The sequence below is a fragment of the Aquarana catesbeiana genome, linkage group LG10 (assembly GCF_042186555.1).
Source record: "Aquarana catesbeiana isolate 2022-GZ linkage group LG10, ASM4218655v1, whole genome shotgun sequence".
NCBI classification, from domain to species: Eukaryota; Metazoa; Chordata; class Amphibia; order Anura; family Ranidae; genus Aquarana; species Aquarana catesbeiana.
Window position 1 is genome coordinate 251314206 of NC_133333.1, and position 26673 is coordinate 251340878.

General features: G+C 50.8%; 1 protein-coding gene across 1 annotated transcript in view; it reads left to right on the forward strand.

Moving 5' to 3' along the window:
- Positions 1-13029: 13029 nt before the first annotated feature.
- Positions 13030-26673, forward strand: part of DNAJC11 (DnaJ heat shock protein family (Hsp40) member C11) — a 217607-nt gene continuing 203963 nt past the window's right edge. The window contains exon 1 of the mRNA XM_073603624.1: positions 13030-13181. Coding sequence (XP_073459725.1) covers positions 13110-13181 — 72 coding nt within the window. The 5' untranslated portion in view covers positions 13030-13109. The remainder of the gene's footprint in view (positions 13182-26673) is intronic.

Below are 26673 nucleotides of genomic sequence, written 5' to 3' on the forward strand. Positions count from 1 at the left end.
GACACTATTTTCTGTAACCAGACACTATTCTGGAACAGAGCCACCTAGTGGCAGACTAGCTAACTACAGCTGCCTACAGGCTGAGATTTTTTTCAGGAGGAATGTGGGAGACTAGAATGCACTATGGAGGTGGTGGTGGGGGGTACTGTTGGACACTGTTGAGGGCAACTATGGGGGTCTGGAGGCTCTGCAGCAAGCTAGGGGGCACTGGCAGAGGTTGGTAGGCATTAAGTGCTATTAGAGGGCCTGAGGCGCTCTGGGAGGTTGAAGGGCACTGGGGGCCACTATGTGCGGTTGGGTAACACTATGGTAGGTGAAAGGCACTGCAGGAGGTTGAAGGATCTGCAGCTAACTGGAGGCTGGGGAGGAGGGAGGCCGCGTCCATGCTTGGTTGAGAACCACTGCCTTAGACATATGACATCAGATAATGTATCTTTTTCAAGCATACATCTTTTATTATAATTCAGTTAAGATGTTTAAAAATGAATAATTAAAGATCCATTACTGATACGGATTCTTTATAATAAAGTCAGTACTAATAATTAAAATACAGACCATAATTGGGAATCTGCATCAGTAGCAGTTCTTTTATTATTCATTTTTAAACATTTGAACTAAAACATAATAAAAGATGTATGCTTTAGATACATTAAGTGATGTCATACGTATAAGATACTTTAAAAGTCCCATTTAGGCTCATTATTGCTTATGCATTGCAACTTACAAAGGATGTTGGCACCTCCCCATTGGGACAAACAACCTTCCTAGATGTCCAACTTTGTGTACCAAATCATAAACAGGCGCCGCCTTTCTTCATCCATTAGGGGCGCCGCCCCCTCTCTCCAGGTCACCCCCTATATGCAATGGATAGATTCATACATAGCATGAATCTATCCATTGCCGCCGCGGCCACCCCCCTATTCATGCGTCTGGCCCCTTTCAGAGCACCGGGCGCATGAATTACAGCGGGCCAGGGTTTTTTTTTTTTTTTTTTTTAGCACCTGATTAGAGCCAGAGGCTCTAATAGGCTTCAATATACGGTGGTCTCGGGTCGCAGAGAGTTCGACCGGAGTCCACCCAGGTGTGTTACAACAGCGAATGAATATTCGCTGTTGCAACACTGATCCTCCTCCCGGGCCAATCGGGAAGCGTGCCTGATACCCGTCACCCGATTGGCTGAAAGGACAGGTGATCCTATTGGATACCTAGGAGGAGGGGAGGAGACGCACAGCGGAAGCGAAAATTGTTTTTACCCCCCCCCCCCAAAAAAGAGGAATTGGGAATTTAAATTGGCAAAGACACTAAAAGTAGGTTAAAATTCTAAATTTATTATACACATGACATGAAGATTCTATAAAAAAAATCATCTAGACATGATGATTGTAGAAACAGAACAGAAACAGAAACATAATTATTATAAAATAAAAAATAAAAATTAAAAATGCAGAAAAACACAAATATAATATCTTGCAGTAAATTGTATGATACATATATATAGTAGGTATTACTCCGTTGTCCGTTAGTAGTTTCCGGTGTCCAACATCTGGGATAAGTCCTAGTGGTACCCGACGCGTTTCAGGTTTTAAATTTCTTTCATCAGGAGTAATTTATATAGGAGGATTTGTATTCAAAATTGGGGTGAGTAGCATCACATTCAGGCAAAGGTGGCGACACTGGGGCAAGAACAATAAGTGGCGCTGTCAGAGGATCGTCCCTGAAGGGGGTTTGAATTCAACCTGCACAGTTCAAATAGTAGTTCCCTCCACAGGGCAAATATATGATCTTACCCCCTTGAATGGCAGTTATGAGTGAGCATAGATATCCGCTTTCAGCCATGAAAAAGCTCTTCCAGTATTAATAGTTGCTCTATCTCTGGCTCTATCTCGGGGGGGGGGGGGGTCCCTAGGACATACCATCCATCATGACCAGGTCCGCCTTCAGCGGAAGTGAGGAGGAGAAGAGCTGCTGGTCAATGCCTGGATGCCTGATCACCGCCGCTGCTCCTCGGATGCCCGCTGATTCCCACCGCCTAGATAGGGTAAGTGCCAGTGGACCGACCAGCAGATAGCTGGGGGGGTTGGTTGTTTGCCACCCCCCAAACAAAAAACCTCCAACCGCCACTGGTCGAAGCAAGTGTAAATGAGCCCTAAATAGGGTTGCCATCTGTCCGGGATTCACCCCTACAATCCGGGTTTGAAAACCTGTGTCTGGGTTTCAGTCCATGTGAAACCCGGACACATCAGTGGCAGCTCCTCATCACCAGTCCTTCTATCCCCCTCTCCCCTCCTATCGGCTTCCAGTGCTTTTAATTTTATTGGTGGGGGGGATGCTTTAACTGGGGTACAGACTGACATGGGGGGATTATACTGGGGGACAGACTGACTTGGGGGGATTATACTGGGGGACAGACTGACTTGGGGGGATTATACTGGGGGACAGACTGACTTGGGGCAGATTATACTGGGGGACAGACTGACTTGGGGCGGATTATACTGGGGGACAGACTGACTTGGGGTGGATTATACTGGGGGACAGACCAGTGGCGGCTGGTGCTCAAAATTTTTGGGGGGCCGCAAAAAAAACACATCAATTGCAGCCACTGTGCCATCAAACACAGCTACTGTGCCCATCAATTGCCGCCACCGTGCCATCAAACCCAGCCACTGTGCCCATCAAATGCAGCCACTGTGCCATCAAACGCAGCCACTGTGTCATCAAACGCAGCCAGTGTGCCCATCAAGCACAGCCACTGTGCCCATCAAGCGCAGCTACTGTGCCCATCAATTGCTGCCAGTGTGCCCATCAATTGCCGCTACTGTACCCCATCAAATTCTGCCAGCGTGCCCATCAATTGCCACTACTGTACCCCATCAAATTCTGCCAGTGTGCCCATCAATTGCTGCCAGTGTGCCCATCAATTGCTGCCAGTGTGCCCATCAATTGCCGCTACTGTACTCCATCAAATGTTGCCAGTGTGCCCATCAATTGCCGCTACTGTGCCCCATCAAATGCTGCCAGTGTGCATCGCCCGGCACTTACCTGTCTCGCACCGGGTCAGCGGCGGTGTCCTGCACGCTCCTCGATGTCTTCTTCCAGCCTCTCTAGCAGGCGTCCAATCACAGCGCCTGACGTTTCAGCCAATCAGGTGACAGGTAACAGACCCGAGCACCTGATTGGCTGAGAGGCGGTTCACCTGAATAGGGGGCGTCAGGGGCAACCATAGATAGATTCATGCAATGCATGAATCTATCTATGGTGATTAGAGTGGTGCCGGGAGAGAGGGGGCGGCGCTCCTGCGCCCTTTATGGACGCACCGCCACTGGGACAGACTGACTTGGGGCGGATTATACTGGGGGACAGACTGACTTGGGGTGGATTATACTGGGGTACAGACTGACTTGGGGCGGATTATACTGGGGGACAGACTGACTTGGGGTGGATTATACTGGTGGACAGACTGACTTGGGGCGGATTATACTGGTGGACAGACTGACTTGGGGCGGATTATACTGGTGGACAGACTGACTTGGGGCGGATTATACTGGGGGACAGACTGACTTGGGGCAGATTATACTGGGGGACAGACTGACTTGGGGCGGATTATACTGGGAGACAGACTGACTTGGGGTGGATTATACTGGGGGACAGACTGACTTGGGGCGGATTATACTGGGGGACAGACTGACTTGGGGCGGATTATACTGGGGGACAGACTGACTTGGGGCGGATTATACTGGGGGACAGACTGACTTGGGGCAGATTATACTGGAGGACAGACTAAATGGGGCGGATTATACTGGGGGACAGACTGACTTGGGGCGGATTATACTGAGGGACAGACTGACTTGGGGCGGACTATACTGGGGGACAGACTGACTTGATGCGGATTATACTGGGGGACAGACTGGCTTGGGGCGGATTATACTGGGGGACAGACTGACTTGGGGCGGATTATACTGGGGGACAGACTGACTTGGGGCAAGTTTTACTGGGGGACAGACTGACTTGGGGCGGATTATACTGGGGGACAGACTGGCTTGGGGTGGATTATACTGGAGGACAGACTGACTTGGGGCGGATTATACTGGGGTACAGACTGACTTGGGGTGGATTATACTGGGGGACAGACTGACTTGGGGCGGATTATACTGGGGGACAGACTGACTTGGGGCAGATTATACTGGGGGACAGACTGACTTGGGGCGGATTATACTGGGGGACAGACTGACTTGGGGCGGATTATACTGGGGGACAGACTGACTTGGGGCGGATTATACTGGGGGACAGACTGACTTGGGGCGGATTATACTGGGGGACAGACTGACTTGGGGCGGATTATACTGGGACACAGACTGGCTTGGGGCGGATTATACTGGGGGGACAGACTGACTTGGGGCGGATTATACTGGGGGACAGACTGACTTGGGGCGGATTATACTGGGGGACAGACTGACTTGGGGCAGATTATACTGGGGGACAGACTGACTTGGGGCGGATTATACTGGGGGACAGACTGACTTGGGGCGGATTATACTGGGGGACAGACTGACTTGGGGCAGATTATACTGGGGGACAGACTGACTTGGGGCGGATTATACTGGGGGACAGACTGACTTGGGGCAGATTATACTGGGGGACAGACTGACTTGGGGTGGATTATACTGGGGACAGACTGACTTGGGGCGGATTATACTGGGGGACAGACTGACTTGGGGTGGATTATACTGGGGGACAGACTGACTTGGGATGGATTATACTGGGGGACAGACTGATTTGGGGCGGATTATACTGGGGGACAGACTGACTTGGGGCGGATTATACTGGGGGACAGACTGACTTGGGGCAAGTTATAATGGGGGACAGACTGACTTGGGGCGGATTATACTGGGGGAAAGACTGGCTTGGGGTGGATTATACTGGAGGACAGACAGACTTGGGGCGGATTATACTGGGGTACAGACTGACTTGGGGCGGATTATACTGGGGGACAGACTGACTTGGGGTGGATTATACTGGGGGACAGACTGACTTGGGGCAGATTATACTGGGGGACAGACTGACTTGGGGCGGATTATACTGGGGGACAGACTGACTTGGGGCAGATTATACTGGGGGACAGACTGACTTGGGGTGGATTATACTGGGGACAGACTGACTTGGGGCGGATTATACTGGGGGACAGACTGACTTGGGGTGGATTATACTGGGGGACAGACTGACTTGGGATGGATTATACTGGGGGACAGACTGATTTGGGGCGGATTATACTGGGGGACAGACTGACTTGGGGCGGATTATACTGGGGGACAGACTGACTTGGGGCAAGTTATAATGGGGGACAGACTGACTTGGGGCGGATTATACTGGGGGACAGACTGGCTTGGGGTGGATTATACTGGAGGACAGACAGACTTGGGGCGGATTATACTGGGGTACAGACTGACTTGGGGCGGATTATACTGGGGGACAGACTGACTTGGGGTGGATTATACTGGGGGACAGACTGATTTGGGACGGATTATACTGGGGGACAGACTTGACTTGGGGTGGATTATACTGGGGGACAGACTGACTTGGGGCAGATTATACTGGGGGACAGACTGGCTTGGGGCGGATTATACTGGGGGACAGACTGACTTGTTGCGGATTATACTGGGGGACAGACTGACTTGGGGCGGATTATACTGGGGGACAGACTGACTTGGGGCAGATTATACTGGGGGACAGACTGACTTGGGGTGGATTATACTGGGGGACAGACTGACTTGGGGTGGATTATACTGGGGGACGGACTGACTTGAGGTGGATTATACGGAGGGACAGACCTAGCCCTAAAGCTCATTATATGTGTTCAGATCTACTCCAACTATGTGCACAATGAAGCCGTACCGTACTTCCCATTTAAAAAGCATTATTATTGGTAGAGATGTAGACATCAGACCTGTAGGGGAGACAGTTGTTCATCCAAAATGGATTAAAAGAGTTCGGGCCCAAAAAAAAAAAAATGGAACTATCTATGATATTTATATTTACAGAACATCCCGTCGCTTTAAGAAGCATAGGAAGCATGCATTTTTTAAAGCGCTCTTCTCCCTGACGTACTTTGGAAGTCTGTACTTTCTCGGTTTGATTTAGGCCTTGCAAGCCGTCTTTCATTGTGAAAGTGAAAAGAGCTATATCATCCAGTGATCGGCCCCTGATACAATCATGACAAGCCCTGCTGTCTGCAAGCGTCAGATTTATCATTTTTCTCTCCTCTCATAAAATATGTGTTTGTGCCAATTTCTTGCAGATTTGAAAGGCCGGGTATCTAAAAAAAAAAAAAAAAGCAGAAAACGGCATGCACAGCCGTACGCCGCTTGTTCTCAAACTTTATTGCCTGCTATCATTTTCACCTCCCGTTTCCCTGAACCTGATGGGCTGAAAGGAAAAAGTCTCTTTTCTGCTGCAATTCTCTCCAAGGGCTACCCCGGCTACTTTCATTCGGTGGCGGCTTTAACCTGTTTGCTGCAAGAGCCGTTGTTGCGTTTTTTTTGCACAAATGTTTAACCACTTCGCATCCGGCATCCGGCATTCCTCTCCTACATCATAATTCTAAAAAAAATGCTAAAAAATTACTCAGAACCCCCATACATTATATATATATGTATATGTTTTTAGCAGAGACCTTAGAGTAATAATGGCGAACCTTGGCACCCCAGATGTTTTGGAACTACATTTTCCATGATGCTCAACTACACTGCAGAGTGCATGAGCATCATGGGAAATGTAGTTCCAAAACATTTGGGGTGCCAAGGTTCGCCATCACTGGTCTAGAAAATAAAATAGCGATCGTTGCCATTTTTTATGTCACACGGTATTGGAGCAGCAATCTTTCAAACGCATTTTTTTTTTTTTTTAGAAAAAATATACTTTCATGAATTTTAATGCACAAAAATACCATGGATAACCCAATTTTTTTGTAAAATATAAAAGATGTTGTTACACCGAGTAAATAGATACCAAGCATGTCACGCTTCAGAATTGCGCACATTTGTGGAATGTGGTTTGGGCTCTTTTGGGGGGTGCAGGCCCGGACTGGGACAAAAAATAGCCCCGGGCACTTTAGACTGGGGGAGAAGGGGTGCGGTCGGAGATGGGGGTGGGGGGGGATGTGGGCGTCCGCACGAGTGGTCGGTGATGGGATAGTCTGAGAGACATTCCCAATCCAGCAAAGAGACAGCCCCAGTCCAGCAAAGAGACAGCCTCAGACCAGCAAAGAGACATCCCCAGTCCAGCAAAGAGACAGCCTCTCACCAGCAAAGAGACATTTCCAGTCCAGCAAAGAGACATTTCCAGTCCAGCAAAGAGACATCCCCAGTCCAGCAAAGAGACATCCCCAGTCCAGCAAAGAGACAGCCCCAGTCCAGCAAAAAGACACCCTTAGACCAGCAAAGAGACATCTTCAAACCAGCAAAAAGACAGCCTCAGATCAGCAAAAAGACATCCCCAGTCCAGCAAAGAGACAGCCCCAGTCCAGCAAAGAGACAGCCCCAGTCCAGCAAAAAGACACCCTTAGACCAGCAAAGAGACATCTTCAAACCAGCAAAAAGACAGCCTCAGATCAGCAAAAAGACATCCCCAGTCCAGCACAGAGACAGCTCCAGACCAGCACATAGACAGCTACAGACCAACACAGAGAAAGCCCCAGACTAGCAGAGACATCCTCAGACCAGCAAAGAGGCATCCCTAGTCCAGCACAGAGACAGCCCCAGACCAGCACAGAGACAGGCCCAGATCAGGACAGAGACAGCCCCAGACCAGCACAGAGACAGGCCCAGACCAGCACAGAGACAGGCCCAGACCAGCACAGAGACAGGCCCAGATCAGGACAGAGACAGGCCCAGATCAGCACAGAGACCACCCCAGTCCAGCAAAGAGACAGCCTCACACCAGGAAAGAGACAGCCCCAGACTAGCACTAGCACAGAGACAGCCCCAGACTAGCACAGAGACAGCCTCAGTCCAGCACAAATCCACCCCCTTTCCCCGCTGCTACAGAGTAGGACTTTGGCTGTAACACACACTGGATCAGTTCAGTGCGCTCACCTTCCTCCCTGTGCAGCTGTCACCGTGTGCCGGCCGGTGTTAGGAGAGAGGCCGCCGATGTCCCTCGAGTGCAGGCATATCTCCAGCCGCTAGCCCGGGAGGTGTCTGTCCCCTGCAGGTGCTTCTCACCCACCTCCTTCTGCACATTCTAGTTTGCTGGCGCCGGCACTGCTTTACGCACGGCCATATATTAGCGGGAGGTGAGAGGCAGCAGCGTTCTGTGTTAGCCCTGTCTGGGCCGCGGTCTGTGTTAGCTCTATCTAGGCCGTGGTCTGTGTTAGCCCTGTCCAGGCCGTGGTCTGTGTTAGCCCTGTCCGGGCCGCGGTCTGTGTTAGCCCTGTCCAGGCCATGGTCTGCGTTAGTCCTGTCCGGGCCGGGGTCTGTGTTAGCCCTGTCCAGGCCACGGTCTGCGTTAGTCCTGTCCGGGCCGGGGTCTGTGTTAGCCCTGTCCGAGCCGCGGTCTGTGTTAGCCCTGTCCGGGCTGCGGTCTGTGTTAGCCCTGTCCGGGCCGGGGTCTGTGTTAGCCCTGTCTGGGCCGCGGTCTGTGTTAGCCCTGTCCGGGCCGGGGTCTATGTTAGTCCTGTCCGGGCCGTGCTCTGTGTTAGCCCTGTCCGGGCCGCGGTCTGTGTTAGCCCTGTCCAGGCCACGGTCTGTGTTAGCCCTGTCCAGGCCACGGTCTGTGTTAGCCCTGTCTGGGCCGCGGTCTGTGTTAGCCCTGTCCAGGCCACGGTCTGTGTTAGCCCTGTCCAGGCCACGGTCTGTGTTAGCCCTGTCTGGGCCGCGGTCTGTGTTAGCCCTGTCCAGGCCATGGTCTGCGTTAGTCCTGTCCGAGCCGCGGTCTGTGTTAGCCCTGTCCGGGCCGCGGTCTGTGTTAGCCCTGTCCGGGCCGGGGTCTGTGTTAGCCCTGTCTGGGCCACGGTCTGTGTTAGTCCTGTCCGGGCCGTGGTCTGTGTTAGCCCTGTCCGGGCCACGGTCTGTGTTAGCCCTGTCCAGGCCACGGTCTGTGTTAGCCCTGTCCAGGCCACGGTCTGTGTTAGTCCTGTCCGGGCCGGGGTCTGTGTTAGCCCTGTCTGGGCCGCGGACTGAGTTAGCCCTGTCTGGGCTGTGGTCTGTGTTAGCCCTGTCTGGGCCACGGTCTGTGTTAGCCCTGTCCGGGCCGCGGTCTGTGTTAGCCCTGTCCGGGCCGGGGTCTGTGTTAGCCCTGTCTGGGCCGCGGTCTGTGTTAGCCCTGTCCGGGCCGCGGTCTGTGTTAGCCCTGTCCGGGCCGTGGTCTGTGTTAGCCCTGTCTGGGCCGCGGTCTGTGTTAGCCCTGTCTGGGCTGTGGTCTGTGTTAGCCCTGTCTGGGCCGCGGTCTGTGTTAGCCCTGTCTGGGCCGCGGTCTGTGTTAGCCCTGTCTGGGCTGTGGTCTGTGTTAGCCCTGTCTGGGCCGCGGTCTGTGTTAGCCCTGTCTGGGCCGCGGTCTGTGTTAGCCCTGTCTGGGCCGTGGTCTGTGTTAGCCCTGGCTGGGCTGTGGTCTGTGTTAGCCCTGTCTGGGCTGTGGTCTGTGTTAGCCCTGTCTGGGCTGTGGTCTGTGTTAGCCCTGTCTGGGCTGTGGTCTGTGTTAGCCCTGTCTGGGCCGCGTTCTGTGTTAGCCCTGTCCGGGCCGTGGTCTGTGTTAGCCCTGTCTGGGCCGCGGTCTGTGTTAGCCCTGTCTGGGCTGTGGTCTGTGTTAGCCCTGTCCGGGCCGTGGTCTGTGTTAGCCCTGTCTGGGCCGCGGTCTGTGTTAGCCCTGTCTGGGCCGCGGTCTGTGTTAGCCCTGTCTGGGCTGTGGTCTGTGTTAGTCCTGTCCAGGCCTCGGTCTGTGTTAGCCATGTCCGGGCCGCGGTCTGTGTTAGCCATGTCTGGGCCGCGGTCTGTGTTAGCCCTGTCTGGGCTGCGGTCTGTGTTAGCCCTGTCCGGGCCGTGGTCTGTGTTAGCCCTGTCTGGGCCGCGGTCTGTGTTAGCCATGTCTGGGCCGCGGTCTGTGTTAGCCATGTCTGGGCCGCGTTCTGTGTTAGCCCTGTCCGGGCCGTGGTCTGTGTTAGCCCTGTCTGGGCCGCGGTCTGTGTTAGCCCTGTCTGGGCTGTGGTCTGTGTTAGCCCTGTCCGGGCCGTGGTCTGTGTTAGCCCTGTCTGGGCCGCGGTCTGTGTTAGCCCTGTCTGGGCCGCGGTCTGTGTTAGCCATGTCTGGGCTGTGGTCTGTGTTAGTCCTGTCCAGGCCTCGGTCTGTGTTAGCCATGTCCGGGCCGCGGTCTGTGTTAGCCCTGTCTGGGCTGCGGTCTGTGTTAGTCCTGTCCAGGCCTCGGTCTCCGCTTATCTGCTGCTGTGCAGTACAGGCTGCTCTTCTCACGACATGCAGCCTGTAGGCCCCGGCCCACCCAGTTTGCCCTTTGGTCAGTCCGGGCCTGGGGGGGGGGGGGGGGGTTAACAGTTTGGGTGTAGCTTTCTTTTTTTTTTTTTTTTTTACACTTTTTTTTTCTAAACTTTTTTCATCACATAGGGGGCAAAAAGCCTTTTTGGGTCTTTTAGACTGTTGATGTCTCACCGGCCCTCCACTGGAGCTAATGGAGCACAGATCGTGCTGCATTAGCTTCTTCCTTGGCCACAGTGGATGGGGAAAGTGACAGCTGGACCCAGAAGTGATGTTTTACGCCTCGTTTCCTTGTTCTTAGTAGGATGGGGAGATCAGGAAATGGACATTCACTGGTCTCCCTCCCCTCTATTTGGCAGCACCTGCCATGCGGGTCCCAGTCAGATCAACCAATGGAGGGGGGTAATCGACTTTTGCCAGTTGTTTTTTCTCATTTACACTCATTCCTGGCTGCTTTAGCATTTGGGAGCCTGTGCAAAAGCCCCGCTGCTGCTGACATATCACGTACGCATATAACAATGAAAGTATGCAAGGTCTGGAGGCGCCCCAGATGAATTATACTGTTTTTTGGTGCTTTTTCAGGTTATTTGGGACCTTGATTTAGTAATAATTGCTAATGGGTATCTTCTGATTTTTTAAAATATTATTAAAGGAAAACAAGTCCAAAATAATTCAAAAATATAAGAAAATAATATATAAAAAATAATATATATATTTTTTAATTTAGTGGTATATTTTCATGCAATTACCATGATTCACCATAACAAAAATATTCTTCTTTTCCTGACATACATGGAGGATACATCACTTGTTTGTACCCAAGGTAGGGCCAAAAAAATAAAAAATAATGAGCATTTTGCTTTTTTTTTTTTTACCCTATAGTTTGATTTATAAAGAATTTGCAAAGCCTTTCACCCAGTGAAAGTGCTTGTACATTTCTGTCCAAATAGGGGAAAAATGACTGTAAATAGGCTATATAGTGTGCTGTTCAAATGTAAATCATTTATTGTATGCAGAAAACAATACCGCATTTGTCCACTAGCTGGAGCTAAGTATCTTAGGAATTTCCCATAATATGCTACACCAGCTAGAGGTGAAATGTGGTAGTTTCCATTTAAAATCAATGATTTACCTTGGAGCAGCACAAGATAACACTTATCTACATTGTTTTTTTTTTTTTTTTTTTTTTAGCTCAATTCCAGGTACTGCCTCCCCCTCCAGGATCTGCCCTCATTGTGGCTGATCTCCTGAAGCTTCTTTCAGACACTGGCCATGTATTGATGCAGCTACTGTAGTCTCCACCAGGGCCTGACCATGCAGGAGGAATAGGGTGACAACACAGGAGTAGAATTATGACACAGTTGTCACATCCTCACCGCAAGTACCTGAACAAGGACCTTAAAGGCAGGATTATTTTTTGGGGGGGAAATTACATGGTTTAGAACTACTCGAAGGACTCACCATATGTATGCTATGCTTTTTTTTTTTTTTTTTTTTTTTTTTTATTTTATATTTACCATTCCCATATGTCTTTAGGCCAGTTATGTGACAAGCAGGTTCTCTTCATCTCCTCTCCTCTCATACTAGAAGACTGAGGACATCTTGGTGAAAAATAATTACTACAGGGGCAGCACTGTAGAGGGGGAAAGTATTGCAGCAGGAGTTTTTCTTTTTTAATTTTTAAACTGTTTGGAGTAGTTTAATTAAAAAAAAGAAAAAATAGCCCAGGGTCGGGCTTTATTATGCTTTTTTTCGTGGAGGTGACGTTTAAACTAAGTTCTAATTAAAAGCTGTGTAAGCAACTGTCTGCCAGGAGTTTAGATTTCATTCTTGATTAAAATTCTTCACTGATAAATTATGAACTAGGTATTATATTTTTTTGTATTTTATGCTGAGTTCCCGGGTCTGTACACCTTCTGTGCCCATTATGAGGGGTTCCCACCATCCCTGTGCTGAGTTCCCGGGTCTGTACACCCGCTGTGCCCATTATGAGGGGTTCCCACCATCCCTGTGCTGAGTTCCCGGGTCTGTACACCCGCTGTGCCCATTATGAGGAGTTCCCACCATCCCTGTGCTGAGTTCCCGGGTCTGTACACCCGCTGTGCCCATTATGAGGGGTTCCCACCATCCCTGTGCTGAGTTCCCGGGTCTGTACACCCGCTGTGCCCATTATGAGGGGTTCCCACCATCCCTGTGCTGAGTTCCCGGGTCTGTACACCTGCTGTGCCCATTATGAGGGGTTCCCACCATCCCTGTGCTGAGTTCCCGGGACTGTTCCACCAGCCCAGCTGGACTTAAATAATGTATTATTATTATTTTTATAATAATAATTATATCTATATATTTATAAAATTACATTTTATATTTTTGTACCCAGTTCTCTTTATTCATTTATTTTTATGTATTCTATTTTATTCTATTTATATAGGAACTGTGCTCTTCCTTCTATAAATAGAGTGACAGCTCCTCCTGAAGCCACGCCCCCGCACGCAGCCAACCGTCCTTCCACTAAACCGCCCCGTAGAGCGCCGCGCAGTTCCTCCGCCGTCCTGCAGGTGCCGCTGTGCGGAGCTCTCTTCGGCGGCCGCTCTGTGTTCCCGGCAAACTCGTTGGTGGAGGTGAAAGGTGAGGAAGATGGCGGCCGCCTTTATGGAAGAAGAGGTGGACAACGATGACTACTACGCGCTGCTAAACGTCAGAAGGGAGGTGAGCCGGGCCGGGGGGGATGATGGTGGGGGGGGGGGGGGCCGGTCTGTGGCGGGGGGTTGGAGGAGAAGTGGGGGGGAGGGGAGGAGGGGGAGCCGGTGTGGAGAGGTGACCCCGGGACATGACAGCCGGTGTGTGCCGGGATGAGGAGGATCTCCGTCCAATGACAGGAGAGTGTGGTGAGGACAGGCATGAGGGGGAGGGGTGTGATCAGGAGAGGAGCACAGCGCCCCGCCCCCCACCGTCCGCCTTCACTGGGAGCATGACTGACCTTCCTGGAGGGTGACAGGAGCATGGCCCCTCCCCCTTGTCACTGGGCCCCTCCCCCTTGTCACTGGGCCCCTCCCCCCTTGTCACTGGGCCCCTCCCCCTTGTCACTGGGCCCCTCCCCCTGTTTTTGTGACCCCCCTCCCATTATAGTTGACCCCTGTGGCCCCCCCCTCCCATTATAGTTGACCCCTGTGGCCCCTCCTCCCATTATAGTTGACCCCTGTGGCCCCTCCTCCCATTATAGTTGACCCCTGTGGCCCCTCCTCCCATTATAGTTGACCCCTGTGACCCCTCCTCCCATTATAGTTGACCCCTGTGGCCCCTCCTCCCATTATAGTTGACCCCTGTGGCCCCTCCTCCCATTATAGTTGACCCCTGTGGCCCCTCCTCCCATTATAGTTGACCCCTGTGACCCCCCCTCCCATTATAGTTGACCCCTGTGACCCCCCCTCCCATTATAGTTGACCCCTGTGGCCCCTCCTCCCATTATAGTTGACCCCTGTGGCCCCTCCTCCCATTATAGTTGACCCCTGTGGCCCCTCCTCCCATTATAGTTGACCCCTGTGGCCCCTCCTCCCATTATAGTTGACCCCTGTGGCCCCTCCTCCCATTATAGTTGACCCCTGTGGCCCCTCCTCCCATTATAGTTGACCCCTGTGGCCCCTCCTCCCATTATAGTTGACCCCTGTGGCCCCTCCTCCCATTATAGTTGACCCCTCCTCCCATTATAGTTGACCCCTGTGGCCCCTCCTCCCATTATAGTTGACCCCTGTGGCCCCTCCTCCCATTATAGTTGACCCCTGTGGCCCCTCCTCCCATTATAGTTGACCCCTGTGGCCCCTCCTCCCATTATAGTTGACCCCTGTGGCCCCTCCTCCCATTATAGTTGACCCCTGTGGCCCCTCTCCCATTATAGTTGACCCCTGTGGCCCCTCTCCCATTATAGTTGACCCCTGTGACCCCCCCCCTCCCATTATAGTTGACCCCTGTGGCCCCCCCTCCCATTATAGTTGACCCCTGTGGCCCCTCCTCCCATTATAGTTGACCCCTGTGGCCCCTCCTCCCATTATAGTTGACCCCTGTGGCCCCTCCTCCCATTATAGTTGACCCCTGTGGCCCCTCCTCCCATTATAGTTGACCCCTGTGGCCCCTCTCCCATTATAGTTGACCCCTGTGACCCCCCCTCCTCCCATTATAGTTGACCCCTGTGGCCCCTCCTCCCATTATAGTTGACCCCTGTGGCCCCTCCTCCCATTATAGTTGACCCCTGTGGCCCCTCCTCCCATTATAGTTGACCCCTGTGGCCCCTCCTCCCATTATAGTTGACCCCTGTGGCCCCTCCTCCCATTATAGTTGACCCCTGTGGCCCCTCCTCCCATTATAGTTGACCCCTGTGACCCCCCTCCTCCCATTATAGTTGACCCCTGTGGCCCCTCCTCCCATTATAGTTGACCCCTGTGGCCCCTCCTCCCATTATAGTTGACCCCTGTGGCCCCCCCCTCCCATTATAGTTGACCCCTGTGGCCCCCCCCTCCCATTATAGTTGACCCCTGTGGCCCCCCCTCCCATTATAGTTGACCCCTGTGGCCCCTCCCTCCCATTATAGTTGACCCCTGTGACCCCCCCCTCCCATTATAGTTGACCCCTGTGACCCCCCCTCCCATTATAGTTGACCCCTGTGGCCCCTCCTCCCATTATAGTTGACCCCTGTGGCCCCTCCTCCCATTATAGTTGACCCCTGTGGCCCCTCCTCCCATTATAGTTGACCCCTGTGGCCCCTCCTCCCATTATAGTTGACCCCTGTGGCCCCTCCTCCCATTATAGTTGACCCCTGTGGCCCCTCCTCCCATTATAGTTGACCCCTGTGGCCCCTCCTCCCATTATAGTTGACCCCTGTGACCCCCCCTCTCCCATTATAGTTGACCCCTGTGACCCCTCCTCCCATTATAGTTGACCCCTGTGGCCCCCCCATTATATTTGGGCCTAATGGGCCCCACTTCTTTTTTCTTTTTTACCCCCAGCAGGTCCCTCCCATTATTCTTGGCCCTGGGGTATCCCCCCTTTATCCTTGGGTACCCCGATGCCCCCCCCCCCCCATTATCCTTGTCCCCTCACTGCAGAGGACTTTGTGCCCGGTGTCCCTCATTTCTAGAGACCGTCCTTGGAAAGTTCACTTGTCTGTGGTGGTCTGCTTTGTAGGGGGGGGAGGGAGGGGTGATACTTCTAGTAGGTGGTCTCTGGGGGGGCTCATTCATTCCCATACTGTAGATCTGCTGGGATGCTTTCATTGTACACCATGGAGTGCGATTAGCATGTGATGTATCCGGATGTCACATTCATCTTCTGTCCAACGCAGCACAGCGGCTGAGGACAACGCCCATGATGGGATAGAGGAGTGTCCGGTGTTCACAAATAATGTACACGCCCAGGTGCATTGTGGGTACACACACCTTTTACTGAACAGTGTGCATGAGCCCCAAAAGTGATTCTTATCAGTAAAGTATCTTACCCCCCTCACCCCCAACCCTTCTGTGCCCCTCCCCTCTTTCTATATTGATGACAAAAAGCGACCTAGAGGGGGGGGGGGGGGGGGCGGACAGAGGGGGTCACAGAGTACAGTGGGGAACCAGTCAGTTTCTTCAGCAAGTGGGGTCCATTCACACCATCCCATTCCACCCCAGTGTGCGGACTCCCCCCCCCCCCCCCACCCCCCACCCCCCCCCCCCCGGGTGAATGTAAATTGCATGATTGTAACAAATTGTAGCAGATTCTTATCTTTTGTTACTCTGAAGAAATAGCTGTTTGTTTCTCTGTGTCCATGTGTAATGTGAATGGGAGTGACTTTACAATTATCAATCAGCTGCTGCACCTGCAGGGTTCTAATGAGGAATGTGGCGGGTGGGGATCTGGAATGAGGAGGGGGGGGATCCTTTGGTAAATAACCCCCTTCGTCATCCTGGAAGACCCATCTTCAGGGTTCTGGCTGAGGAAAGAAGGTTCTCATCCAAGATCTTACAATACACGGCCCCGTCCATTGGCCTCTCGATGTGGCAAAGTTAGCCTGTACCTTTTAGCAGAGAAAAAGCCCCAAAGCATCATGTTTCCACCTCCGTGTGACTGTAGGGATGGTGTTCTTGGGGTCATAGTCCTTGGGGTCATAGTCCTCATTCCAGATCCCCCCCCCTCCTCATTCCAGATCCCCCCCCCCCTCCTCATTCTAGATCCCCCCCCCCCCTCCTCATTCCAGATCCCCCCCCCTCCTCATTCCAGATCCCCCCCCTCCTCATTCCAGATCCCCCCCCTCCTCATTCCAGATTCCCCCCCCCCTCCTCATTCCAGATCCCCCCCCCCTCCTCATTCCAGATCCCCCCCCCTCTCATTCCAGATCCCCCCCCCTCTCATTCCAGATCCCCCCCCCCTCCTCATTCCAGATCCCCCCCCCCTCCTCATTCCAGATCCCCCCCCCCTCCTCATCCCAGATCCCCCTCCCCTCCTCATCCCAGATCCCCTCCCCTCCTCATTCCAGATCCCCCCCCTCCTCATTCCAGATCCCCCCCCCCTCCTCATTCCAGATCCCCCCCCCCCTCCTCATTCCAGATCCCCCCCCCTCCTCATTCCAGATCCCCCCCCCTCCTCATTCCAGATCCCCCCCCCCTCCTCATTCCAGATCCCCCCCCCCTCCTCATTCCAGATCCCCCCCCTCTCATTCCAGATCCCCCCCCCCCCTCCTCATTCCAGATCCCCCCCCCCTCCTCATTCCAGATCCCCCCCCCCCCTCCTCATCCCAGATCCCCTCCCCTCCTCATTCCAGATCCCCCCCTCCCCTCCTCATTCCAGATCCCCCCCCCCCTCCTCATCCCAGATCCCCTCCCCTCCTCATTCCAGATCCCCCCCCCCTCCTCATTCCAGATCCCCCCCCTCCTCATTCCAGATCCCCCCCCCTCCTCATTCCAGACCCCCCCCCTCCTCATTCCAGATCCCCCCCCCTCCTCATTCCAGATCCCCCCCCCTCCTCATTCCAGATCCCCCCCCCTCCTCATTCCAGATCCCCCCCCTCCTCATTCCAGATCCCCCCCCTCTCCTCATTCCAGATCCCGATCCCCCCTCCTCATTCCAGATCCCGATCCCCCCTCCTCATTCCAGATCCCGATCCCCCCTCCTCATTCCAGATCCCGATCCCCCCTCCTCATTCCAGATCCAGATCCCGATCCCCCCTCCTCATTCCAGATCCCGATCCCCCCTCCTCATTCCAGATCCCGATCCCCCCTCCTCATTCCAGATCCCGATCCCCCCTCCTCATTCCAGATCCCGATCCCCCCTCCTCATTCCAGATCCCGATCCCCCCTCCTCATTCCAGATCCCGATCCCCCCTCCTCATTCCAGATCCCGATCCCCCCTCCTCATTCCAGATCCCGATCCCCCCTCCTCATTCCAGATCCCGATCCCCCCTCCTCATTCCAGATCTCCCTCCCTCCCCCCCCCCTCATTCCAGATCTCCGTCCCCCCCCCCCCCCCTCATTCCAGATCTCCGTCCCTCCCCCCCCCCCCCCATTCCAGATCTCCGTCCCTCCCTCCCCCCCCTCATTCCAGATCTCTCCGTCCCTCCCTCCCCCCCCCCTCATTCCAGATCTCTCCGTCCCTCCCTCCCCCCCCCCCTCATTCCAGATCTCTCCGTCCCTCCCTCCCCCCCCCCCTCATTCCAGATCTCTCCGTCCCTCCCTCCCCCCCCCCCTCATTCCAGATCTCTCCGTCCCTCCCCCCCCTCATTCCAGATCTCTCCGTCCCCCCCCCCCCCTCATTCCAGATCTCTCCGTCCCCCCCCCCCCCTCATTCCAGATCTCTCCGTCCCTCCCTCCCCCCCCCCCTCATTCCAGATCTCTCCGTCCCTCCCCCCCCCCCTCATTCCAGATCTCTCCGTCCCTCCCCCCCCCCCTCATTCCAGATCTCTCCGTCCCTCCCCCCCCCTCATTCCAGATCTCTCCGTCCCTCCCCCCCCCCCTCATTCCAGATCTCTCCGTCCCTCCCTCCCCCCCCCTCATTCCAGATCTCTCCGTCCCTCCCTCCCCCCCCCTCATTCCAGATCTCTCCCTCCCTCCCCCCCCCCCCTCATTCCAGATCTCTCCCTCCCCCCCCCCCCCCCCTCATTCCAGATCTCCCCCCCTCATTCCAGATCTCTCCCTCCCTTCCCCCCCCCCCCTCATTCCAGATCTCTCCCTCCCTCCCCCCCCCCCCCTCATTCCAGATCTCTCCCTCCCTCCCCCCCCCCTCATTCCAGATCTCCCCCCCCTCATTCCAGATCTCTCCCTCCCTTCCCCCCCCCCCCCCTCATTCCAGATCTCTCCCTCCCTCCCCCCCCCCCCCCCCCATTCCAGATCTCTCCCTCCCCCCCCCCCCCCATTCCAGATCTCCAGTGACTGCACTTGTAGTGCAAAGTGGATTTGCCTTTCGTAAATCAACCCCAATGACCCAAAACATACCGCCAAGGCAACAAAGGAGTGGCTCAAGAAGAAGCACATTAAGGTCATGAAGTAGCCTAGACAGTCCTTAATCCTATAGAAAATTTATGGAGGTGCTGGAGGTTCGATTTGCGAAGCGACAGCCAAGAAACCTTCTAGATTTAGAAAAGATCTGCAAGTGTTGGTTCACACTGAGGCAGCACGACTTGCAGCGCGCCTGCCTCAGGCGACCTGCGCACGACGGGAGAGGCGACTTGCAAAACGACTTCTGTATAGAAGTCAATGCAAGTCGCCCCCAAAGTCGTACAGGAACCTTTTTCCTACGTCGGAGTGACTTGCTTCGCTCCGATTAGAACGGTTCCGTAGTACAGAACGGGAGGCGACTTGTCAGGCGGCTAAGTTGCCTGACAAGTCGCCCCCGTGTGACCCGGCACTAAAGAAGACCAAAATCCCTCCTGAGATGTGTGCAAACCTGGTCACCAACTACCACAAGTACTAAGGCATGTTTTGCTTGGAGATCAAATACTTATTTTACTCGATGAACTGCAACTCCATTTATAACATTTGTTTTATGTGTGTTTTTTTTTTTTTTTTTTTTTTCTGGATTTTTGGTTGATATTCTGCCTCTATTGTATAAAATACACCTATGATAAAAGTTATACACCCTTCATTTCTTTGTAAGTGGGCAAATTTACTAAATCTGCAGGGGATCAAATTATTATTTTCCCCACTGTATGTGGCAGCGCTGTGATCGTCAGGGGCAGGGGGATTTATTTTGGGTTGTTCTTTGGTGGTAGTTTGTGGTAATAGCAAAAAATATACAGCTCAATATAAAAAAAAAAAAAAAAAAAAAAAGTCAGTTTTCCTTTGACAATACAAAAAAAAAAAAAAAAAAAAAATCCGGAGATATGTTACCATCAACCACTAATTAACCACTTAAGGACTAGCCTCGTTTTGGATTTTAGGTGTTTACATGTTTAAAACAGGTTTTTCTGCTAGAAAATTACTTAGAACCCCCAAACATTATATATGGTTTTTCTTCTAACACCCTAGAGAATACAATGGCGGTCATTGCAATACTTTTTTTTGCACCGTATTTGCGCAGCGGTCTTATAAGCGCACTTTTTTTGGAAAAAAATCACTTTTTTGAATAAAAAATAAAACAACAGTAAAGTTATCCCAATTTTTTTTTATATTGTGAAAGATAATGTTACGCCAAGGAAATTGATACCCAACATGTCATGCTTGAAAATTGCGCCCGCTCGTGGAATGGCGTCAAACTTTTACCCTCAAAAATCTCCATAGGCGATGTTTAAAAAATTCTATAGGTTGCATATTTTGCGCTACAGAGGAGGTCTAGGGCTAGAATTATTGCTCTCGCTCTACCGGTCGCTGTGATACCTCACATGTGTGGTTTGACCACCGTTTTCATATGCGGGCGCTACTCGCGTATGCGTTCGCTTCTGCGCGCGAGCTCGTCGGGACGGGGGTTTAAAAAAATTTTTTTTTTATTTTTATTATTTATTTTAAAATATTTTATTTTTACACTGTTTAAAAAAAAAAAAAAAAATTGTGTCACTTTTATTCCTATTACAAGGAATGTAAACATCCCTTGTAATAGAAAAAAGCATGGCAGGACCTCTTAAATATGAGATCTGGGGTCAAAAAGACCTCAGATCTCATATTTACACTAAAATGCAATAAAAAAAAAAAAAAAAGTCATTTAGAAAAATGACATTTGAAAAAATATGCCTTTAAGAGGCGTGGACGGAAGTGACGTTTTGACGTCGCTTCCGCCCAGCAGTATCTTGGAGACGAGTGAGCGCCATCTTGGCCTCACTTGTCTCCAGACACACCAGGCAGAAGGACGCGATCGCCTCCGCTGCTACCGACGGCTCCGGTAAGCGGCGGAGGGCACCGGATCGCGGCGGGAGGGGGGGGGGCCCTCTCCCGCCACCGATAAAAGTGATCTCGCGGCGAATCCGCCGCAGGGACCACTTTTATCTGAAAGCCGGCCGCCGCACGAAAACGGGGATACCGGGGTTATGGCAGCTAGCTGCTGCCATAACAACGATATCCCCGTTCAAACTTAGGACGTATATAGTCGTGCGGCGGTCGGGAAGTGGTTAAAAGCCTAATTTGTCCTGAAAAAACGCTGCCTATTCCCCTGGATACACAAAGGTGTCTGTTTTTTATAGAGAAGTAAACAGCGATGATCAAGAGACTCGTCACTGATCACAGTCCATAAATGGTTTATGAAACAGAGATCGGGTGCCGGCATTCTAATTAAGGGGAAGCCTTGCGGCTACACTGCCCGGTTCCTACTGCACATGTGCGAGTCGCGTGGCGCTTTGTGAATGGCTTGCTGTGTTCTGGGACACACACAGGTCCCAGAAGACTTTGGGGGGGGGGGGGGGGGGGGGCTCGCCGAAGAAGAGGATACGATGTCCTGTGCTGCGGATCGGATGGATCGGAAGTACAGGCTGTACTTCATAAAAAGGTAAGTTGGAAGAAGAAGAACATTTTTTAACTAGCCAAAAACGATGGGTGGAGAAGGTGGTCTTTCGTTTACCCTGTTTCCCCGAAAATAAGACCTAGCGTGATTGTCGGTGATGGCTGCAATATAAGCCCTACCCCCCAAATAAACCCTACCCTGTTTCCCTGAAAATAAGCCCTACCCTGAAAATAAGACCTACAAGGACTTTAACTAGGGTTTATTTGGGGGGTAGGGCTTATATTGCAGCCATCACCGACAGTCACGCTAGGTCTTATTTTCGGGGAAACAGGGTAAGACCACCTCTCAAAAGTGGGTGGAGCTTCGCTTTAATAAACTGACTTCTTGGTGTTTCTGTGAATTTCTGGTCCTGTAATCAGGTAAAGTCTCAGGAGACTCCGGTATCGGGGGGGGCCGTTCTCCACTGTTTGAGGCGTTTTGTAGATCACTTGACTCCTCTTCCAAAGGGGAAGCGATCTACAAAGCCTCAAACAGGCACACAGAGGAGAACGATCTCTTCTGAGAAGGCCGGAGAATGAAGCAGTGAAATTTTTTTTTCAGTGCTTCATAAACGGACACCAAAGTAGTTGTGATATGTACAGATTTACTAACACGGGTCAAAGTTGTAAAACTGTGTTCGGGAGTTTATGATTTTGTTTTACCTTCATCGTGAAGGGGGTCAAAATGTAAAATGTTACAGGAGCTGTAAAGACAGAAGGTGGTTTTTTTTTTTTTTTTTTTTTATCTTAACCTCCCTGGCGGTATGATTATTTCGGATTTTAGGTGCTGAAAGCGGTACCATTATTTTGCATGGAAATTTGGCGTTTTATATTGTAGGTCTGTAAATCTTAACAATAACACACTTAAATCTGTCCAAACAAGTCTAGTAGATATCCCGGGTATGATAAAGTTTGAAACACAAAAACATAAATTATAATATAATAAATAAAAATAAATAATTAAAAAAAATAATAAATAGTAATAAAATAAATTTCCCCACAATTCACTATCGCTCAATTCTGCAAGTGTTCTAATTTACTATCGCTGTTTTCTAGCTGGTCTAAAGCCACTTTTGACGTAAAGGGACACTTTTTGGTTGCTATGGACAATCTCCAGTTTCCAGGCAGAAAGAACAGTGTATATATATCATATAAAACTGCATGCAGGGCATGGGCCAAAGCACTGGGGACAAAAGGGATGTGAAATGATTTCATACAGTACTGTAATCTGTAAGATTACAGTACTGTATGTGTTATGATTTTTACTTTTTTTTTTAATTTGCCGCCAGGCTCCGCCCCCGTGCGTCGCGACGCTCGCAGGGAACGGAGCCTGGCACGGAGAGGCTTCGGAGGAGGACGGAGCCCTCGGACACTGCGGGTGACATCGCAGGATCCCGGGGACAAGGTAAGTAACGCCGCCCCAGGATCCTGCAATGCGATCCCGAGTGTGGCTCGGGGTTACCACTAATGGTACTGAATTTTAACCCCGAGCCACACTCGGGAAAACCGCCAGGGAGGTTAATGCATTCTATGCATTAAGATAAAAAAAACCTTCTGTGTGCAGCAGCCGACCCACAACCCTCCCCCCCCCCCCCCCCTAATTACTAGTGGTGCACCGAAGTTTCAGCCGCCGAAAATTATCGGCTGAAAGAAGAAAAGGAAATGTCGAAAAAAGTGGATGGGGTCCACCCCAGGTGCCGCCCATTGTGGGAGGGTGTCTTTCTGGCATGCCCCAGTCCTCCTCCCCCCCCCCTCCTCCTCATACAGAGCGGTGATCTCGGTGTGTCACGGAGCTGAATTATCCGGTTGGCCGCAGTAACAATGTCCCGCCGCCTGTGATATACAGCAACTTGTCTGGACACACGGAGCTGTGACTTTGCTCCAGTGCCCCCATAGGAAGCTGCTGACTGTGGGGGGCACTTAACAGGAGGGAGGGGCCAGGAGCAGTGAAGAGGGACCTGAGAAGAGGAGGATTGGGGCTGCTCTGTGCAAAACTATTACACAGAGGAGGTAAGTATAACATGTTTTGTGTGGTGTTTTTAGTTTATAAAGAGTTTTTTTTTGTTTGTTTTTTTGGTTTTTTTTTAATTTTTTTTTTCAATCACTTTAGATTTGTTGTACAACTTTTGTTTAATTTTAGGAGAGATTTTGTATAAAGTGTGACTTTTGTGAGGAACAAGCAGTCTTCTCCGCATTCGTTAACAGGTCAGACTTTGTTGCAGACCTTTCGAATATGTTCCTGAGCGCTCAGTGGGAGGGTCCGCCTGCTGTGTTGTGATAACAATAAGCAGAACATGAGATTTCCGGGAGCCTTCTGTAAACCGCGTACCGAGGGCACCGCCACCATGGATGTGAGGGGGGGGGGGGGGAGAGAAAAAAAAACAATTACATTATAAAACATCTCTCTGTATTTTTAAAGCGGAGTGCCAACTGTATATAATTTTTTTTTTTCAAATTTTTTTTTTTTTTTTTTTATGATGAATATCTTTGGATTAGAACATTTTTCTATCTCCTATCTCTATCGCACTCATGATTTTTTTTTTTTTTTTTTTCAGGATCTATCGCCACTCGATTGCCAGTTTGCAATCAAAAGATATCTTTTTATTCTCGTCTCCTGGCGTTTTCCATATTGCTTGTGGGCATGTGAAGCCCACAAGCACTTTCTTCCCGTAATACGGTGCTGCTGAGCGACCAGCATGCACCGCCCCATTCTCGCGCATGCACATTATGTTTGACTCGCAGCGCCGTCAGCATCACAACGGTCGGCGTCATCTGAAGTGCTCCCCCCCCCCCCACCATTGTGATGGCAACGAAGATGCTATGCACTGGTTGCCCACAATTTTAAAATGGCATTTTTGGTAACATTTCCGTCATTGCGTCGCTTCCGGTTTTGAAATGCTTGCGATGCTGAGCCGCGGCGATTACACACTGACTCCCTGGGAATTATGACACCAGGCTCCCAGGAGACAGTTCGCCGCCGGGAAATGACGTTATCAGCCGCCGGTGGGAGAAGGAGGAAGTGAAATTGATCAGCTTCGAAAAAAAAAAAAGGTAAGCTGGCGAGAGAGAAGAAAAAAAAAAAAAAAAAATCAATGAGTAAATTATTGACATTAATAGATTGAATAAGAAAAAGCTAAAGTGGGTGGAACTCTTTAAAGTGGTTGCAAAGGATAAAGGTTTACTTACTGGGGTTATGACTGAAGCCGTAGCTCGGTATTGTTTTTTCAGCCAGTAATTCTCTTTCTAGCTAAATCGTTCCGAGTGGTATATAAGCCACCGCCACACCCTGCCGCTCGCAGGTGTTTCTCAGGCTTAAAGCGTTTCTTACCCTAAAAGAAAAAAAAAATGATCCTGTTCCATTCAGCATGTTACACAGCTCAGTGCTTATGCTGTGTAATTTGGCATCTTCTATCACCTAAAAAACCTGGTTGATCCTGCCTGGCTGTGCCCCCCCCCCCCTTCTGTAAACTGACCGCAGTTTATCACGGCTGCTGAGCCCTGACACCGTGGTCAGTGCCTCTGTCATCCGCTGCCTTGTTCTCCTGTGTCTGTGTCCTCCTCCCCTCCCTGCCGGTCAGCTCTGCCCACTCCATGATCCTCCCCTCCTGGTGCAATCCTATCTATACTATGATTATGCCATCCCCTCTGTTATATAATGCTATGTGTCCCTGTGCCTGTGTTTTATATATTTAAAAAAAAAACAAAAAAAACAAAAAAACAAAAACTGATTTATACTGTATATCAGAGCGGCCACCGGCGCTCACGTGACTCCTTGGCTGATGTCAGCGGCAGTGCTCGGCCCCGCCCACTATAGCTGTCAGCCGGGCAGAGGAGAGAGCTGAGGAGTCACGTGAGCGCTGGTGGACGCTTTGATGTACGGTATAATTGGATATATATATATATATATATATATATATATATATATATATATATATATATATATATATATATATATATATATGTTATATTATAATATAAACAGAGGGGATGGCATGATCGTAGTATAGTGGGTTAACAACCGTACACAGGATAAGACAATCGGAAGTTACATTTCGTCCAACAAACGATCTGCCGATTTTCGGATTGTTATATGGTGCTTTCGACAGCCGATTCTGATACGACAAAAACTGAATGTGCGGGCCATAAAATTTTAATCGTACGTGAACACAACGTCTGGTTTTCGTTTAATTAGTGTGGTTTTCGTCCAACAAACATCGTAAGACAGAGACTACGCATGTTCGGAAACGAAAGAAAACATACAAGACAATTCAACACATGACATCACTTCTGAAGTTGAATTCTGTCATACGAGGATTTTCGTATGTTGAGTAACCTTTTTTTTTTTTTTTTTTTTTTTTTTTTTATGCATATGAAAAAGGACCAACGTTTGTCCGAAAAATCTGACCGTGTGTGCGAGGCTTTACTGTTCTCGGCATCAAGCCTGGGAAACGATCCGTCGGTTCAGGTAGCTGGTCACAGGTGAGGAGAGACCAGATCGTCTCTGCCTACCGCTATGATCTAGATCGGGGGGTCTCCAAACTACGGCCCTCCAGGTGTTCAGGAACTACAATTCCCATCATGCCTAGTCATGTCTGTGAATGTCAAAGTTTTACAAGGCCTCATGGGACTTGTAGTTCCGCAACAGCTGGAGGGCCGTAGTTTGGGGATCCCTGATCTAGACCAGCGTTTCTCAACTCCCAGTCCTCAAGGCGCCCCAACAAGTCATGTTTTCAGGATTTCCCTCAGATGACACGGCCGTGGTAATGACTAAGGCGGTGAAACTGATCAAATCACCTGTGCAAAATAATGGAGAGCCTGAAAACCTGACCTGTGGGGGGCGCCTTGAGGGCTGGAGTTGAGAAACGCTGATCTAGGAAGACCGGAGCGACATCATGGGTGGACTGGAAGTAAACCATTTTTTTTTTTTTTTCTCTTTTTTTTTCTTACTCCTATCACAAAGATTGTAAACGTCCCGTGTAATAGAAATAAGGGATGACATGTCCTTTTATCTCCTCCTACCTTTTGAAAGCATCAGCTAAAAAATAAATTGATCTGATGCTTTCAAAGGTAGAGGACCCGTCATCCCTTATTTCTATTACAGGGGATGTTCACATTCCTTGTGATAGGAGCAAAAGTGAAAAAAAATGACCGTGTAAAAAAAAAAAAAAAAAAAAAAAAAAAAGTAAAGTTCCCCCATCCCTCCTCAGAAGCGCCTGCATATGTCAACAGTGTTCACACCACACATGTGAGATATCACCATAGACGTGAGAGTG